At 56.4% G+C, this 19,220-nt stretch overlaps 1 protein-coding gene across 4 annotated transcripts in view; it reads right to left on the bottom strand.

The window, feature by feature from the left end:
- Positions 1-19,220, bottom strand: part of LOC122494586 (BTG3 associated nuclear protein) — a 114,060-nt gene that overhangs the window by 42,636 nt on the left and 52,204 nt on the right. For all 4 annotated transcript variants that reach the window (XM_043599848.1, XM_043599850.1, XM_043599847.1 and 1 more), the window contains 2 exons: positions 17,499-17,674; positions 4,202-4,441 (listed from right to left, as the gene is read on the bottom strand). In XM_043599848.1, the coding sequence (XP_043455783.1) occupies positions 4,202-4,441; positions 17,499-17,674 (416 nt within the window). The remainder of the gene's footprint in view (positions 1-4,201; positions 4,442-17,498; positions 17,675-19,220) is intronic.

Here is a 19,220-nt window from a genome sequence, read left to right as displayed (position 1 = left end):
ATTTCAGGCCCCGCTTCCCTCCCGAAAACGCACATTCCCTCGTTAGAAAAGCGGTTCTCAGACACACGGCCTATGGATGTTTCAGAATTCCTTTTCCCCAGAGAAAGTAAAGGGAGAAAACTACTTCTGTTGACCAACAAAAGGGGGAAATTTAGATGAGAATCCTCCCCGTGATGACTGCACTTGGCAGCAGCAGCTGTCGCGTTCTGGAAGCTGTGAGCGAGGCTCCCGGGTCTGCAGGAAGCTGAAAACAGAGGCGGGCGCGACAAAGCCACCGAGCCACTCTCGCCACTCGGCCCTCAGCAGTACGATCCACTGCTTCACCTCTTGTGTTCTGGTTCTTGCGCCACAATTTGAACCGGCCCAGAGTTAGAAAAAATCGACAACTACTTTTAACACCTCAAAATCACATCTAAAGGTTCCCACTGAGAGGGCCCCTCACCCGGTGAACAGCTTCTCACAGGAAGTCCAGGACGGGCTGCGGGGAGACGACGACAACAGGGGCCTAGTGTGTGTAGATGGTGCCCCCGCCCCCTTGCGGGCTGCTGTCCGAGTACGTGTGACGGGGCACGTGGGACTGGACCAAAGCCATGCGGTCAACCCTCCGGAGTCCTGACTCAAACCCAGCCTGCCCGTGCCCCTTCGGCCTAGGACTGTGCCCCGGCCACTAGGGGCCGAGGGGAAAGCCCAGGCTTCGCGATGGGAGGAGCCGGCAGGCAGGTGGGTGTGCAACGGGACTAGGCACCCCGCCCTCCCACCCAGCCACTCCTCGAGCTCCGCCCAGGCCCCCGACACCCCGCTTCCACCCTCACCTGCTCCAGGCACGTGTGACGGAGCCGGGCTCTCACAAGGGCCACATCCCGCCTGCCTGCCCGCCCACAGCAAAGGTGCAGCCCGCCCCAGGGTCTGCAGGGCTCTGGGCCCCGAGCCCGTGCCCCTCTTGCTCCTCTGGCTGGGAAGCTGAGAACGCAGGCTGCACGTGGTGGATGGGGCCGCAAGCTCAGAGCCACGGTTAGATGGCTAGTTCCAGCCTAGTTCCAGGCGACTCCTCGCCTGCTCTCTCAACAGACCTCGTCGGAGGGAGAGAGTCGGCGAGGGCAGGCCCCACGGCTCCAGGAAGGCTCCCTGCGGACGGTCTCTCACAACTGAGCGCAGGGGACTGTTTCCCTTTTGAAAAGTCACTCCTTCATTCTGTGCAAATCGCATGTGAAAAAACAGCGAACACACGTAGTCGGGGTCAGGGACCCCTCCCACTTCACGGACACCCGCAGGCCGCCCCGGCCTGGGAAAGAAACAGGCCAAGGGTGGCTGCTCGCACAAAGCAGCCGTCTGTGGCGGCGCTCCGCCGGCCCCCGGACAGCCCGGCACCCCAGAACTCTTCCTCGGGCCCCCACGGGAACACGCGGGCGGGCCGGTCTCCCGCTGAAACACTCACAGGCCCCCACCACCTGGCTTCGAAGCAAATACAACCACTGCGCTGCCAACTCAGAAGTTTCTGACGGTCAATCGGTCCTCTGCTGCAGAGAAATCGGGCGATCTGACCTCCTGGGTCTCGGTTCAGCCAAGCCTTGCTCGTGTCTCCAGAATTCCTGGAGTCTGTCTGCCCCCCTCTGCTTCGACTGCTGCAACCTGGGCCGTACCCCCGTGTTAGTCTCTCAACACAGCCCCGCTACGACACCGTCCTTCTTCAGTCTCCCTGAAGGTCACCCTGCTAGGCGTCCCCCCCCTCCCCAGAGCAGTTTCACAACCCGCACTACCGCGTGTCTCCGCGGTACCGGGCACCACAGGCACGGATGCCAGGTGCGGATGCGGGCACATTTCCATCCCCCAGGAGCTCACAAGGAGAGGCCGTCCGGGGCTGCGCTACCTTCTGGGGGAGGGCTCGGCTCGCCCGGCTGGCATGGGTGCATGTGGTACCACAGCTGGTGAGCGCAGAGGACGCCCCAACCTCCCAGGGGACGTGCCCTGAACCTGCGAGGCCGGGGGAAACGGACAGCTCCCGTGCTGAGCCCCTACTGTGCGGCAGATGCCAGCATCTCGCGCCTCCTGATGCCCCAGGAAGACAGCTCGGTTTCCCGGATGGTGGAGGGCTCATGGGAGAGCCCAGCTCCCACACACAGGAACAGAACCGGCCTGTCTGGCTGATGCAGCACGAACCACCCCCCCACACACACACACACAGTCTCCCTGGGCACCAGCACACTGGCCCCACCGCCACGTGCTTCTGCCCTGGGCCCCACCCCCCGCCCCCCGGCTTCCCCACCACCTCCAGGGAACCTTCTCCAAACCTCTGCCTAATAACCTGCACGTCACGGCCTGCACACAGGGCGCCCGTACTCCTTGGTCTGATGCTCCAAGGCACGTCTCCAAATGAGAGGCAACCACCCTCCAGCCTCTGGTCCTAGGAGCCCTGTCGACTCCCCATGGGAAGAGCAGCCCCCCAACCGGAGGCCACTGTGCCCACGCAGCCCTGGGCCCGGTCCAGGCCACAGACGGAGCCTCTCCATCAGGGCTCCCCTTCCAAGCCCCTGACACACTGTCAGGGCCGTGGCCATTTACAAACACCTGACGGCCCGCAGAGCCATCGGGAATCGGGGACCACGGCTCCCTCACCTTCACAAACCCGCCACACAGGGCACCATGGGTCACACATCACCCCACGGCGGCCTGTCGACATGCCAGCACGAGTCCTCGGGCTGCACACACACCACGTGCCCAGAGACCAGAGTGGCGCAGGCACACCGGAGGGTCCCAGCTGGCATCACGCTCCAGACCGGGGGCTGGCAGACGGCGGCAGCCCACCGCCCGCTGTCAAAAAATACCGTTTTGTTGGACCACAGCCAGGCCTACTTGTTTTGTCAGTGGTCACTTCCAGGGCGGAGCGGTTCCAAGAGACCCCGCGGCCCACAGAGCCTGGCCCTCAGGAAAAGTCCGCCGCCGACCGTGAACCGCTCTCGCCCCACCTCGGGGGCTGACGTCGGCTGGTTACATGAACGGCCTCTCAGAAGAGTACCAGGGAGGGTTCTCAGGATCCGTGACAGACACCCCTAGCGGGTCAGACAGGAGAGGCAGAAAGCGGAGGGCCAACAAATGGGGACACCATGGCGACGAGCCACTGTAGTGTAAGAGGGACCTGGGTTCTGTTTCTTAGCGACTGCCAGGAAGATCTACAGTCAGGAGAAAACGCTCAGTTTTAATCTAAAGTATAAGAGAACAGGTAAAAACATACCTGCTGTTCTTACAACAACTACGGAAAAAGTCTTTCTGTGTCTCTCTGTCCCCAACAGAAGGCTCATAGATCGACGTCAGAGAGTTTCCTGTGACAAAAACGACTCCTTCCTGGTGGGACAGCACCCTTCCCTGGTCTGAGATAGTGAGTTCCAGGTAACTCACTCACTTCCCCGCCCTTTGCTAGATGAGACTTAAACCTCACATTCAAGCACAGTGGCCCTCCAGAACCTGGGTCTCACACGCGGCTACCCAGCCTTTCTGTTAGAAGTCTCGCGTCTCGTGTCTCTCTGCTTCATTTTGTGTCTATATCATAAGCCACGTCAACACGTCCCGGAGTCGGACGGGCCCTGTGGATCAGACGAGCCCAGGGGTGAGAGGCAAACGGGTGCTGCCGATAAGGATACGGGCCACCCACAGGGCCACTTGCACCCCTTAAATGTCACCAATGGTACACAGGGATCACTGACTTGAGCGCGGGGCCCTCTTCAAAGAGGAGGCGCACCACACAGGCCGTGAGGATATCAGGACCAGCACCATGAGCTCCGCCGGCTACGGTCGGGAGGTCAGCCCATCAATAGCCCTCTTGGAAAGGGAAGAGGGAGACAGCACCCTGCTCACGCCAGAGGGAAGCCAGGGAAAGGCCGCGGTCAGCAGAGGATGGGGAAGGCTCTGGCTCTGCTCCTCTCCAGGCCTCGGAACGGCCTGAGGACCAGCGAGGCCAGGGTCTGAAAGGCCCGTGCGCCCCCGGTCCTTCCCACAGGCAGGCACCGGCGATGTTCACTAAAGGAGACGCTCCATCTGAAGTTCCTCTCCCAGCTCTGCGACTAGTGCCGAGGCCAGCATCCTCTCGAGCCAACAGTGTGGGTCCAGACTCGGCCCCGAGATGCTACCTTATACGACCCGCCCTCAGCCAGACCCTTCCCGCGACCAGGCACCAGCAGAGGTGAGCAGAGACAAAGGCCACACTTACACCGGATCCCGTAGATGGTGAGGGGGTCGAGCTGCTTCTTGCCGTGCTTGCCCTGGCCCGAGAGGTTGGACACGGCCTGCACCTCCCGGTGGAAGAGGTAGTCCAGCAGCGTCAGCGCCATCTTCTCGGCGGTGCGGCAGTTGGTGCTGATGTGGAGCATGTCGGACGGGATGATGGCACAGCGCACCCGCATCTCCGGGTTGTTCTCGTCGCCCAGCCAGGTGCCGTTGGGGTAGTCCTCTGGGAGAGACAGGACACAGTCTCACGTAAGCTCACGAGTCCAAAGCGCCCCGTGCTCAACTCAAACGCACTCGAGAAGGATCCTCCCTGGGGGCTGTTGGCAAACTGCTCTCCCAACTTCCAGAGCACGGCCAAGAGCCCCGGGGCAACCCCCAAGGTCACAAAGGAGAGGTGTGGACACCTACAGCTGACCAGAAACCAGTGCGTCGTTTCCCAAAGAGCCGCCGCGGTTTCCAGCGATCCATCTCGGAGACAAGATGTAACACTGCGACCCGTAAACACCCCACTGCCTTCCAGTCGGGCTTCCCTGGGGCCAGGCTGGCCCCACGACCTCAGTGAAAAGCACACAGAACGCAGAGCGCCGTGCACCGTCAACCGGTCTGCAGCCGGGGAGACGGGGCTGCCCACAGCCCTCGCGAGTCTGGTGGCAGAAGGCCCCGCAGCGCCGGCCGAGGTGCCGCCCAGACCCGACACCTGGGTCTCAGTGTCCGGAAGCGGGGACACCAAACGAGCTCTAGCCTCCAACCGATTCCCTCCACAACTGCCGCAGGGGAGCTTATTTTCGGCCTGCTGGCGCCCGGAAGGACAGCAAGCAAGAGTGGTCCCGGGAGTGTTAGTGTCAGGGGTCAGGAGGGGGGCTCCCTCGGGTTCCAGCAGCAGGACAGCCACCTGGAGCCCACCGGCCTCTGGGGCGACAAGAACCCACGCACAGCCCTGGAAGTGCTCTGAGAAGAAGCGCGTGGAAGCCAGGCACGTCGCACGTAAGAAAACGGATCTGCTGCCCTGCACCGCGGGGGAGGCAGCCGGCCAGCTCGGGGGGACAAGGGGCTCCAGGGCTGCGCAGACCGGCCCGTACTCTCACTGTGGAGCCCTTCCGTGAGGGCTCGGGGCTCCCCCGTCCTGTTCTGTGGACCTCCCCCACCCCCACCCCTCTCCCTTCCCACCTTTGACCTCCCAGCAGTGAAGCTGGAAGTCTATCACTGGAGAGCACCTTCCCCTGACCTCCTATTCACAGCACTGTGACCTTTTTCCTCTCCTTGTGGAAACTTCGTTCCCTGCCACGCGTGCTTTCCTTAACCCTGAAAACTGCGCCATTCGTGATCTTAAAATCTCAAAAGTACCGTTTTACGTAACGAAAAGCCCCGAGTCTCGCTTGACTGCAGGAGCAGGGCACACAGGAGGGACGGGGTCTGGTGCCTCGGGAGCTGCAGGTCTCTGGGACCCGGGTAGTCAAGGGGCCGCGTGCGCTGCTGACACCTGCCCTCTGACTCCAGCAGACCCGACACCCTTGACCGGGTCTGGAGAGAGGCACCGCTCCACGTGGTGTCAAACGCTCTGGATTCGTTAGTTCTTCCAGGTCTCCCCACACCCAGGCTGGCTACCCCGGCGAGCCGCCCGGTCCTCTCTCTGGCCACCTCGCCCGCGAGAGAGCTCCGCGAGGAAGGGCTCCAGGACCAGCAGACGACGGAGCTCCCGGCCTCTCGTGCAACCAACTCGTCTGTGCCTCTGCAAACTGAAAATCGTTACAACCCCCAGACTTGGGCTTTCTCAAGGGTGATGTGACATGCAAACGCCCAGAGCTCAGCGTTCGCGCGGGGGAAGGCCGGCCACCGCGATGGTGGGGAGACAGGCCCACGGCTCGGGGAGAGGGAAGGGGGCGGACAGTGGGGTGGCTAGCGCCCCTCCTGTCCGGAAGGGGAAACCTCGCCCCCGGCGGTGTGCCAGACGCAGATCAGATCCAGCTCCCCCCGGGACCGGGGAGGACACGGTGGGGCAGAGACCAGGCTCTCGGCCAGGCTGGCTTCCGAGCCAGACCCTTAGCAAGGGGCGTTGGCTTTGCTCAGGCACAGATTCCTTCCAGTCGTTGCAGGAGTGACCTAGACTGCGTGTGAAAGGGCGCCCTGTCAAACTTCAACTCAAAGGAACCTCAACCTTTGGCAGAAGGAAGCTCCGCTTATGATCAGAACTGCCGGGAAACCTGACGGCTTTCCAGACCAGCTCTTCTGACGCTGACACGGAAGCTAGCTGAGGTATGGGAGAGAGCCCCTGCACAAACAGGCCACCGTGGGACGGCAGGGGCGTTTACAGGGAGAGCCGCAACCTCCCTCTGGGAGCCTGGGACAGAAGAGGGACACCAGCTTTCTGACAAGCGGGCCGTAAGTCACGTCGCAGCCACGGTTATCGCTGCTTCAACATTTCTCACGAGCTTTATTTTGAAACGTCCCAATGTTTACATTCCGACCTCCCCGAAACAGAAAACGTCCCCATGAAGGGCAACCAGCCCGGCCCTGCTTTGCCAAAAGCCTGGAGCGGAGCAAGTAGAGAGCCCGTCTGTGACCCATGCCTCCACCCTGCCCCTTTGCAGGAGCCTCTCCCAGCTGAGCTCCTGAACCCGGAGGTGTGCACCAGCACCAGGCGAGGCTCGGCAACCCTGTCGAGATGCCCACGTCACCACCGGGGGCCGAGCGGCGGCCGGAGCACCACTTAGGGCGGCTGAGGCGAGGCTCCTGGCTTTAGCGAAGGGCAGAAAACAAATCACCGATCTTGGCCGCTGGAACGGAGAATAAGCGATGAGTAGCCAGCGTCATCTCTCAGAGACACCAGTGGTTTACGAGTGAGGGAGCAGAGCCGTGGGCACATGCTCAGTAGATGCACGTTTGTGAGCATCACTCAGCTACTACCACACTCGGCCCGCGTACAGAAAGACAGGCTGGCACGTGATCTACACGCAGACGGACGGGACTCGCGGGGCGGTCTCGAGGTCGTATCCGAGATGCCACGAAGGCTCGAACGTCTAGGGTATTTACATCTAAAAATCCCTACTGGGCAACTCCACGCCTGGCACGGGGTCTAATGGTCAGTATCAAAACCCCCAGTGAGCCCAGTTGCGATTACACCACAGAGTGGAAGGACTTCCCTCCCCCTGCAGCAGTCAGGTCAAGGCACAAAGCAAGTAGGGGAAGGAGGGAGGGAGAACAGAGATGGGGGAGTGACCCGAGGTTGCTGAGAACTGACAGATAGGGGACACTGGGAGTGGACGGGACGACAGAAGGACCCCTTTGGCCACTGATGAGGTTACTCGCCAGCTCAAGAACACGTCTCAGTACAGGAACTACCGTGTTGAAACCTTTCGGGGCACCTCGGTGGCTCAGTCAGTTTAGCGTCGAACTGGCTTCCGGCTCAGGTCACACCTCACGGTTTGTGAGTTCAAGCCTGATATCGAGCCATGCGCTGACAGCGCAGAGCCTGCTTGGGATCCTCTCTCTCCCCCTCTCTCTGTTCCTTCCTGGCTCCTACGGGCTTGCGCGCTGCTCTCTCTCTCTCTCTCAAAATGAGCTTAAAACAAAGAAACCTTCCGCGCTGCAAGCCCTTGCTGCTGACTTAACTGTGAATACCGTCAAACCCAAGGTGACTGACGTCTAATGACATCTTTGTTGGACCTGAGTGTTTGAACAGGAGGACCCCTGTGAGCCCACAGGGAAGGGTGGCAGCATCCTGAGCCATGAGGGGCACAGAGCCACGCCGCACCTGCCTCCCCGACCACCACAGACACCCCCCGTGGGCTGGCACAAGCAACGCTGCCCAAGATTGCTGCAGCCTTTCTCGGGAACGGGTAACGTGACTGTGCTGAGCAAGCACCCCATGTTTACACAATGTTGTCAGAGCAACGTAAACGCTGGACAAGGGCTCAGGGCTGTCTTCCCAACAGTCACCCACATCTCGTCGGGCTGATACCAAGACCGCGTGCCTGGGACGCGCAGGACGTGACTCAGTCAAGGACGAGCAGCTCAGGTCTCTGCAAATACCCCCTGAACCGCAGCACGCACTCCAGCCCTGAGAACCAGCTTCCTTCCAGGCTGCCCTGCACACCCAGCCCGCCCCTCGGTCCCCACCTCAGGGGAGCGTCTTCCTCCACCAGAGCCGTGCCATCTACGCCGTGAGGCCTCCCACTGGCGCCACGGCCCCACGAATCAGAAGCCCCTTAGCACGGGGCCTCCGACACCTGCCCGCCTGTGCCAAGAGCACCTCACCTCGTCCAAACCCTGTACTCTGGCCCTGGCGCTGAAACAGTGTCATGCAAAAGACGATTCTTCCAAACGGCACCCAACTGGACAGCCTCGTGGTTCCAGAACAACGAAGAAAAACACCAACAAACCGACACTGTGACAAACGTGTAAATCAAGCATTTTCAAAAAGATTCCAACTCTCCGAAGGCAAGACGTGATGCTAAATGAGCGAACAAAGTTACACGTCAAAGCTAAGCCTCATCTTTTTCACGTCAGACATGATTAATCGTAAGACTAATTCATCAGCAATGAGTCTGTCCTCAGCAACTGGCCTCTGCTAAGAGCGCCACAGAAGACAACACTGAAGGGCACGTCCTCAGCCGAGGACGCCAACGCCACCAGGAGAATCGTGATGCTGGGACAACGGCCAGGGTGGACGCGGGGGGCGGGCGGTCTCCTCACCAGGCCCTCACAGGAAGTTGGCTTCCGTTCTAGCAAGGGCTCCCCACTCCCTGCTGACACCTATCAGCAAAAACACCTGTCCTCCGTGCCAAGCACATGGGCTTCTGGAAATGCTACCAGAATACTCTGGAGGATGAAAGATGTCAGTTTAAATTCCTCTAGAAAACAGTTTTGAGGGTCCTCAAAAAATTAAAAAGAGAACTGCCCTACGACCTAGCAATTGTACGACTAGGTATTTATTCAAGGGATAGAGGTGTGCTGATTCGAAGGGGCACATGCACCCCAATGTTTACAGCAGCACTATCGACAACAGCCAAAGTATGGAAAGAGCCCAAATGTCCATCGGCGGATGAATGGGTAAAGAAGATGCGGTTTACATATACGATGGAGTATTACCTGGCAATCGAAAAGAAGGAAATCTTGCCATTTGCAACTATGTGGATGGAACTGGAGGGTATCATGCTAAGTGAAATTAGTCAAAGACAAATATCACAGGACTTCATTCATATGAGGACTTTAAGAGACAAAAACAAGATGAACATAAGGGAAGGCGAGCAAAAACAATATAAAAACAGGGAGGGGGACAAACCATAAGATACTTAAATACAGAGAAGAAACAGAAGGTTGCTGGAGGGGCTGTGGGAGGGGGGATGGGCTAAATGGGGGAGGGGCATTAAGGACTTGGGAGAAGCACTAGGTGTTACACATAGGGGATGATCGCCGGAATCTACTGCCGAAATCACTGTTGCACCATATGCTAACCGACCTGGATGTAAATTTAAAAAGTGATTAAAGAAATAAAAAAACCATAAAAAAATTAAAGATACATACCAAGAATATTATTAAGGTTTAGCATTCAAAAAAAATCCTATAGTATTATTTCAAGAAATGATGCTTCCCCCCCCCAAAAGTAAATTATTCTAAAAAATGAGTTTCCCTTACCCCCCACCCTCCTATCACTCCTGAAAATAACAGTTTAAATTTCTTGCATAACACAGGAAATTATCCGGAAATTTTATTCCAATCAAACGTCTCAAAAATTCTTAGAAGGCATTTTACGACCTATTTACAAACTATTCATCCCTAACTTCACCAGGCACTCTGTGAGCCCCAGGCACGTGGTCTCTAGAGCAAGAAGTCAAGCCCAGTGGACAAGAACTACAGCCCAAGTCACGCTGCCCAACACAGAAATGACAAATCACTGCCACGGAAGCAGGGGACCCACCCCAGTGGGAGAAAGGACCCCCGGGCTCCACCGTCACCATCTGTGGTCGTCGGGGCATTGGGCAGCACCTCCAGGACCCCCGGCAAGAAGAGAGGACACCGGAGACGCTCCGGCCCCCCGCCTCCACAGGGTCATACCAGCCGACCAGCTGGTTTAGTTTCGCCCCCTCTTGGAAACACTCAGCCCTAACCCACTTCCAATGCGGGAGCGAGAACCCGGTCTGGACTCCAGCTTCTCGCCAGGACAATGAATCAGCTCCTTCAAATAGAAAACAAGATGAAACGTCCTTTCACATAAATATCTAAGAAATTTACCTTTTAACGATCCATAGAGGACTTAGTTTACCAAAACAGCTTGGTCAGTTTGGGCATCGGTAACAATAGAAAGGTTCTGCTGGCTTTATTTAAAAACTAGCAGATTATGAGAAAAAGAAACTTGCCTTCTATTCCAATCATTTAAATTCTCAATGCAATTAGCTGGCACTTCTGCAAAGTCTAACGTAATGAAAAACTGAGCAGTAACTTGAATTTTCTTGCCATTAAAACACTTGAGTACAAATATTTGTTCTGAGGTCTACTTGAGCCCCAGGAAGGCGAACAGAAGAAAGCACCAAGCCGCGAGCGGCTGCCACATTCTCACGATAGTACAGGTTCAACGGAGAGAAAAGGGCCACCTGGCGTCATGCTCCCTCTCAATACTTGCTGGCACACGTGTGCACAGACGCGCCCGACCACCACGCGCACTCCCCTCCAGTGACGGCAGTGAGCCTGGCCAAACTCACTGCGTGCCCAGGGCCCAGGCCTGAACACGCTCTCTTCCCGGATGGCACCGACCCAGCACTCACACGAGCCGGGACTTCACGCGGCCAACTGCAGCTCGGGCGCTCTCTGCTCAGGGCGTCGCCGCAAACATCTGTGTGTGACCGCAAAGCGGCAGGGGCGGGGAAAGTCGATACCAGCCACTCCAAACGCCGTCTCGCTCCAACCGACCCTGACTCACCACTCACCTGTTTCCAAAGACAACGTGGTTGTGCCCGTCCTGCCTGCCAGCCACGAAAAACGTCTCAGTCATGGAGTCCCGTGTGTCTGCAGCACCATGGAGAGAAGGGCAAGGGAGCGGGTGCCCGCCTCCTGTGAACGTGCTGCTGGGGCACGCTTGTGGGTCCCGGTGATGCTCCCAGAGGCCCGACACCCTCGGGGAGGGCTGCCCAGAGCCGCGGGCATCTGTTGGCTGTGACTGAGACGCCACGTAATTGCTTCTCTGTCATCGTGAGAAGTGACGCTACCCCGAGGACAGTGAACAAACAAAAGAAGGCAACACTCCGTGACTCAGTAGGGGCCCCAGGGTTTCTCAGAGACACGGGACACGGTCACGGCAAACCTCACACCAACTTTGTTCAAAGTCAGCCTCCACCATCTCCGGGCAAGACTTCAGGGAACAGACTGCTAGTCGTGCCTGGTGTCAGGCTGTATTTTCCGTCTCGACCAAAAAGTAACTTTCATCTGGCTTCTGTTAAGGCCTGCAAATTTAATGAATTTCAAAAGCAACGTACTGCGTACAACGGAAGACACGGCTCCGAACAGGAATGGCACCACAGGGCGAATCCCTCAGAGGCTCCAGGAGCCCGGCGCTCACACGTCTCCTGTGGCCCTCACTGCCCAGCACACCCGACTCGCCGCGTCCCCGTCCTGAGCCAGACACTTCCCGGAGCAAACATCATCAGCCTCTGGAGTGAGGACAAGCCCAGTAAGGTCTGCTGCTTTTAAAACTGACCGATGGCGTGCGGCTTTCTCCACGCTGCCGCGTGGAGCAGGGGCGGCGAGGACAGGGTGGCCCGGCCCGCAGGCTCTGGCCGTGCTCATCGAGAGCAGCCCCGGGCATGAGCCGACCGAGGCTTTCCAAGACGTGCCCGGCCGGGCCGGCCTCCCAGCACTGAGTCACTCACGATACAACTTGGCACCGACTTCTAAATCCTTGAAATTCAGGGGCTTACGCTCCGACTGTGCCTCTTATTCACATGCGTCACCCTCAAAGAGCGCTGAGGACACTCTGACCTCCGACCGACCCACGAGAACGGACGACCCGCCTGCCATTCTGGCATCAGACACAGGTGACTTTGCACCCGAACAACCGTGCTCATTTGGGAGCGATGTGACGTCTGTGAGCTACAAACAGATTGATAATTGGGGGTTTTCAAAGAGGCAACTCAAGAGGACTGAGGTACACACAGGATACTACGGAAAAGGGACAAAACCAACGGTCTCTGGCACCGGAGCCACTGTGAGCGCGTCGCACAGAAACCACACGAGCACACCGCCGACCGGACGGCAAGGCTGCCGGCTCGGGCCAGGTTGCCCCACTCAGCACGAGTCGTCACGAGCTCGCCCGTGACCACCACAGCGGAGACCAAGGACGCCTCGGTCCTTTGCCACCGAAGAGTGGGAACCACCGGGCACAGACGCGGTGTCTCCGGGAGGCGTCACGCGCTGCCCGTTCTGGAACGCGGGGCGAGGTGCTGCAACGGCCTCCCGGCGCGGCCCGTCCGCCACGGTCTGCCGCGCCCGAGGACGCACCGGCATCCTTAACGCCGGTCGGTCCTCGTTAACCTCGCCGGGATGGGTCGCCAACCTGTCTGTGATCCCGCTCTTGTGGGAGCCCACTTACGACGGCCGATATGCTGGCTTTTAGTGTTATGACCTCGTGAAGAATTTGTTTCAAAAAAGTTTCTGTAAAATAAATTATGTAAATAGATCCTCGAGAAACGTTGCCGGCTACACTTCCTTCTTCACACACGCAGGCTGATGTTCTGTGAACACGGCAATCCGCACCCGTCGTATTTCACGGCCCCTGGAGCCGTCCCCTTCCTGGCGCCGTGACTGACGACCTTTCCCAAATGAACCGCTCCCGCCAGATATTACCCTGCTGCCCCCCACCGAGTACATCCCAGAGATTTACCACATAAGTCATGTTACTGACCGGGCTTTGGAACATTCATGAGGTCAATTTCCAACAATAATCCAATTATAACTCAAGTACCATCCCTCCCCATTAAAGCTGAGTACCCAACATCTTATGAGAAGGATTACTCAAGTTTCTTAAGAATTCTCAAGTGCAAAGACAGCAAGAATTTAGACTCTTTATTAAGCAATCACTAAATCTGGGGCGCCTGGGTGGCTCAGTCAGTTCAACATTCCACTTCGGCTCAGGTCATGATGTCACGGCTTGTGAGTCTGAGACCCGCGACGGGCTCTGTGCCGACAGCTCGGAGCCTGGAGCCTGGAGCCTGCTTCGGATTCCGTGTCTCCCTCTCTCTCTGCCCCTCCCCCACTCACGCTGCATCTCTCTCTCTCTCTCAAAAAATAAATAAACAAACAAACATTAAAAATTTTAAAAAAAATCACTAAGTCTCTTCGTTGATTTTAACACATTCCATTGCTGGTCCTATTTTAGCTGCTTTGTTTCTGACTCGGCCAGCTTAACCTCTGAATGATGATACCCCGATGCTGAACTATGACCGCAACGCCAAGAGAAGAGAGGAATCGGAACCAGAGTAAGTTACTGCCCACTGCCCTCAACAGTTAGCACTCCTCTGATAATGAGGAAATCTGTGCCGTGACAGACAAAATAGCCTACACAAAAACCCGGGGACAAAATGCTACGATACCTCGCAGTAAATAATCAGACTCCAAATGTGATATAAAACGACACGTCAACTCGGGCAAACCGTCTGGAATTCTTAAGAAATAAACCATTTTGAAACCTGTGGTTTCTAAAACCGCAAGCACTTAAATGCTTTTCTACGAAGGTAAGAACGGTCTGCGTACTTGCAGCTCTGGGTTGTCAGCAGGAATTAAATGACCCCACGAAAGCCGAGCTCACGGCCCTTCAGAGCTCTGCGTGTGAACGGTGCTTCTCTAACACAACTAGCTGCCTGACGCTCTCTCCAGCTCAGCGAGGGGTTCTAGTCGTGGGGAGCGCGTGGCAGGCAAAGCGCTCACCCACCTCTCCGCGCACCCATCCGCCTCACAGACGTGTTTCACGGAACACGCCACTATCGGTCGATAGTAACTCTGATACGAGATGTTAGCGGAGTAGCTTCTTCCTCCACAGTTACGTCCGAGGCACCCACTTAAAGAGGACTCCGTCCGCCTCCGTGTCCTCCCACACAGACCACGGTGCCACGAGGGCGGCGCGGCCCCGCCTCCACACAGCAGGCAAAGTGCCGGCGGGGACCGTCCCAAGGAGTGTCAGCACAACAAACGTGTCACCGCACGTTTTCTCCTAGTGCAACGGTCAGGCAGAATGCTCCTGAATTATGACCTCTTCTTTGATATAAGGTAAAATTCAGAATCAGTCAACTCTGTCTCGTCTGCCCATTCCTAACAACAGGTACCGTCCAAGAGTCATATCTGATGGAAACAATCTGCTAGAGGGTAACGCTTTCGACAAATGCATCAGCTCATAAAGAACTCAGACTCAGATCAAAAGAAAATCTGTATTTTTCCCCCCCGCAGACATTTATAAGCTGGAAATCTGACCCCTTTTTCTATGTTCATTTGTGTCACTCTGTAGTTTCTCCAAGTGAAATATATCTCACATTAATCACATCACAGTAACAACACATAAAAAGATGAAATATGTTGTATCTACGACAACCTCAGAAACTCCTGGCGTTATCGAGTGTTACGCGCCTTAGGTGACGCACTTTAGACCGAACAAACACCGGGCCTTAAGTGGCTGGTCAGACCTGTGTGCGTGCCCGCCCAGGACCCACCCGGACAGAGAGAACAATCAGGCTTCTCTGCGACTGCTGCGAACACCATCTCCTCCACGGATGTTTAACGCCCGTTCGCCGACACTGGCGACACCCCTCTCTTTCTTAAATTTAATGTGTAAAAAATGGACCCAGTGATTCCACTGCCGGGTGCTACCCAAGAGAAACAAAACCACACGTTCTCCCAAACAGCTGTTCACGAACGTTCCGAACAGTTAAAAAGCGGAAGCACCCCAAGTGTCCGTCGACAGACGAGCAGATGAACAAAATGTGGTCCATTCACACGACGGAGAAGGACCCAGCCACAGAAGGATCGGAGCGGCGATATTCGCCACACCGTGGACGGCACTGCATGGCCCACGTGTGCCAAGTGCCTGCAGCACGTAATTCCAAAGACAGGAAGTGGACGGTGGCTGCCAGGGCTGCTTTCCAGGGTGACAGAGATGTCCCGGCATTAGACCGGGGGCTGGGTGTACAACTATGTGAATGTACTTTAAAAACCCACTGAATTGTATGCTTTAAGATGGTAAACTTTAGGGCACCTGCGAGGCTCAGACAGCTTAGCATCCAACTCTTGATCTCAGCTCAAGTCATGATCTCACAGTTTGTGAGTTCAAGCCCCATGTCGGGCTCTGGGCTGACAGCTCAGAGCCTGCTTGGGAGTCTCTCTCTCCCTCTCTCTCTACTCTCCCCTGCCCATGCTCCGTCTCTCTCTCTCTCAGAATAAATAAGTAAATGTAATAAATAAATAAATAGGCCAAATCTATGGTAATTAAATTAAATATTTTTTAATTAAAAAAAAAAACGTTTTTTTAAAGTTTATTTTTGAAAAAGAAAGAAATAGAGTACAAGCAGGGGAGGAGCAGAGAGAGAGGGAGACACAGACTCCGAAGCAGACTCCAGGCTCCAAGCTGTCAGCACAGAGCTCGATGCAGCGCTTGAACCCACAAACCCTGAGATCACGACCTGAGCCGAAGTCAGATGCTTAACAGACTGAGCCCCCCAGGCGCCCCTGATCTCGGTTTTTTTTTTTGTTTTTTTGTTTTTTGTTTTTATTATTATTTTTTTTTAAACAGTTGCTTTTTTTTTTTTTTTTTTTTTCAACATTTATTTATTTTTGGGACAGAGAGAGACAGAGCATGAACGGGGGAGGGGCAGAGAGAGAGGGAGACACAGAATCGGAAAACAGGCTCCAGGCTCTGAGCCATCAGCCCAGAGCCTGACGCGGGGCTCGAACTCACGGACCGTGAGATCGTGACCTGGCTGAAGTCGGACGCTTAACCGACTGCGCCACCCAGGCGCCCCTGATCTCGGTTTTTTTAAAAGGAGGTCACTAAACTCTGTTTCTCTCCCTGCTCCTGTTCTGCTGTCCTGATCCTTGCTATTTATGTCAGAAGTGAGTGAGACTTTGAGAAAAACACTGTTTTCAATGTTTCAGATACGGTAACTGGTCTCAGAGAAACATCGTGGCTCAGTAAATCTACATCATCATTTTAGGAAAGCTACTTTGCATTTTTAGTCAAAATCAACAACTCAGACGTAAAGCAAAAAACTGCACAAGTTTACCAGTGAATAAAGCACAGGCTTTACAGGTCGGGAACACTGCACTAACACGCCTGCACTCCCCCTCCTCCCCGTGCTGTGGGAGGCCATGTGGGCGGCCCACGTTGGCCCACGTTAGCCTGCAGAGGCAGGACAGAGGCACCAGGTGGCTACGGAGACTGTGGCAGGAGAAGTAGGGGGACAGGACACGGTGTGGGCGAAACGGGCTCCGGTCCGGGTGCCCGCCAAGCAGCTCCCTCTGCCTCTCGCGGGAGGTGGCACAGTCCCCTCTGGGCACCTACGTCTGGCCCCCATCAGAGACGTAGAGAGACCTCTGTTCAAAGGCAATGATCAGCTCCTGGTTCTAGAAGCACAGCAGTGTGTCCGTCACCAGAAAGCCTTCAGAAACCGCCTGAACGTGCGTAGAATTTCCACTGTCTCCTACCACGTTTTACAAATAGCAAACACATACAGATGTCCCTCAACTCAGGATGGGGTCATGTCCCAAAGTACCTATCGCGGGTTTGGAAACATTCAAAGTCAAAAATGTACTTAATGCCCCTAACCTACCAAACATCGTGCCCCAGCCCGGCCCAGCTTCACTGTGCTCACAGCGCTCACGGCAGCCTGTCGCTGGGCGGAGTCATCTCGCACAGATCGCGACACGTGAAACCACTCACGGAACGCACTCAGCCACCGCACCAACACCGCTGAAGTTGACGGAATGGCAGTGTGGGTGCAGTGCATCTGTCGGGGCTCCGGCCATCGACCTCACGATCGCGGTGCCCCGCGCCAGGAGGGAGGATCGGACCGCACGTCGGTGGCCTGGGAAAAGATCCAAACTCAAAACCCAAAGCACAATGGCTACTGCACATGGACCGCGTGTGCACCACCGTAAAATCGGAAAACCATCAAGCTGGACTATTGTGTTAAGTAAGGTAGGGACCGTACGACTTTCCTGAAAAGCAAAAAACACACAGAACAGAACAGAACAGAACGCTGTACCTACTGCCATTCAGGCAAAGGAAAGAAGCTTTGCAGGCGCACCTTCCGAGTTCAGGGTGATGAGGGTGACGTTGTTCCCAATGTTCTGACTTCCCGACTGTCCACAGTTGGAGACGGAGTCGCTGGCCTCGGACCCGCTCTCCCCGTCCTCGTTGTGGCTGTCATCCTGACCCGGCACCTTCACCACAATGGTGTTCTGCCGTCTCCCGGGCACCGCGCTGAGCGGGAAACAAAAACACCAGCCGATGTTGTGAGAGCAGCACAAGCAACGAGCAGAGACTAGCGCTGAAGCCGCCGCGTGCCTCTTTCCTCCACTCATCAGAGAACCTAACTGCACGAGGCGGCAGCTCGCGAGTCTTCCCACACCGCTCTCTCTACTCGGGGGAACAGCGACCGAATCGCACGAAATGGTCTGGGGTTGGAAGAAACTGTGTGAAACGTACAAGTCGACAAACGTGTTCGTGTCGCAGAAGAAGTAAAACCACAACCCACGGTGACTCAAGGCCTAGAAGGCGGCTCTCTGATCGTGGAGGTGCTCCCACAAAATGCCGGCACTTGAGTGAGAGGGACTGTTAGGGCTGTGTCATGGGAAAGACTCATCGGAGAGCAAGTGTGCCTGGAGACTTCCATTGACCCAATCCACTCCACGCTGGTAGGCCTTCTAGAAGGGACTCAGCCTTTGTTAACAAAGTCAACACTCCTAACTATTCTCGCCAACAAAAACCACTGAAGCGGGTCTGAAAAGCCAGTCGAGACTCTCCCAGAGGATGTTCTCACCACTAAAGGGGTCCTGCTACGGAGCAGTAAGAAACTGCCAGAAAAACAGAGCACAAGCCGCCAGCTCCAAAAAAGGCTCAAAACATACGTGTTTATTACCTGGAGACAAGCTACTTGCCTCTACCGCGACCCTCTCCACATCCCTTCGTGGGGACTGCTAAGCACCAAGAAGGGGGACGAAGCCCAAGGTCCCCGTTCACGAAGACAAAAACGTGCTTCCGACCGTGGTCGTGCCGCAGGCTGGGGCTCCAGCTTCTGAACTCGACCCCGCAGCAGCCTGCCCAAGCTCACCTCCTGACCCCGCCTCCCAGATCCCCAGATCTCCTCAGCCTGAGCGTCAACAACTCTTCTCCCGCCACCCGACACGGCAGGCCCGCGGCACAGCCAGGCCCTGGGAGCCTGGGCTCGGACAATAAAGACAACGGGACAGAGCTGGGGCAGGAACGATCTGCGGAGGGCACTGAGAGAAAAAGGCAAACAGAATGCTGTGAACACGCTGACGGAAACAATAAGCAAAACCACCGTCTCGGGGCAGGTCGCCAGGAAAAGCGGAGCCCAGACTGCCGGGCAGGGCCGTCCACAGCACGCTTTCCCGTCACACGATGCCTCTTACGCACCCTCATTTCTGACCAAGGTTACAGTTCCAGTGTCTCAAGAGAAAAAGGTGGGAGAAGAAAATCATCACCTCGAAATGCCTTCATCGCTTAGCAAACTCAATAGAAGGTGTCTGTTGACCTGACACGCTGCTGTACAGACAGACAGACAGACAGACACACGTGAGGAAGTGGTGGTCGAGGGAGGAGGGCACAAGCTCCACCGGCTGCTGTGGAAACACAGAGCCATCTCCCCACTGGGCACGTGAGCACTGGACACAGAAGTTCCCGGTGCGTCCCCCCTTAACACGTCCCCTTCTCCAGCTGGCACACCAGGACCTGGGCCTGCACGAAGCACGGCCCTTGCCCACCACAAACAACTGTGGGCCGCGCC

This window comes from Prionailurus bengalensis, chromosome E2 (genome assembly GCF_016509475.1).
Source record: "Prionailurus bengalensis isolate Pbe53 chromosome E2, Fcat_Pben_1.1_paternal_pri, whole genome shotgun sequence".
Lineage (NCBI taxonomy): Eukaryota > Metazoa > Chordata > Mammalia > Carnivora > Felidae > Prionailurus > Prionailurus bengalensis.
The sequence above is the reverse complement of the archived record's forward strand: the minus strand, read 5'-3'. Positions and strand labels throughout refer to the sequence as shown.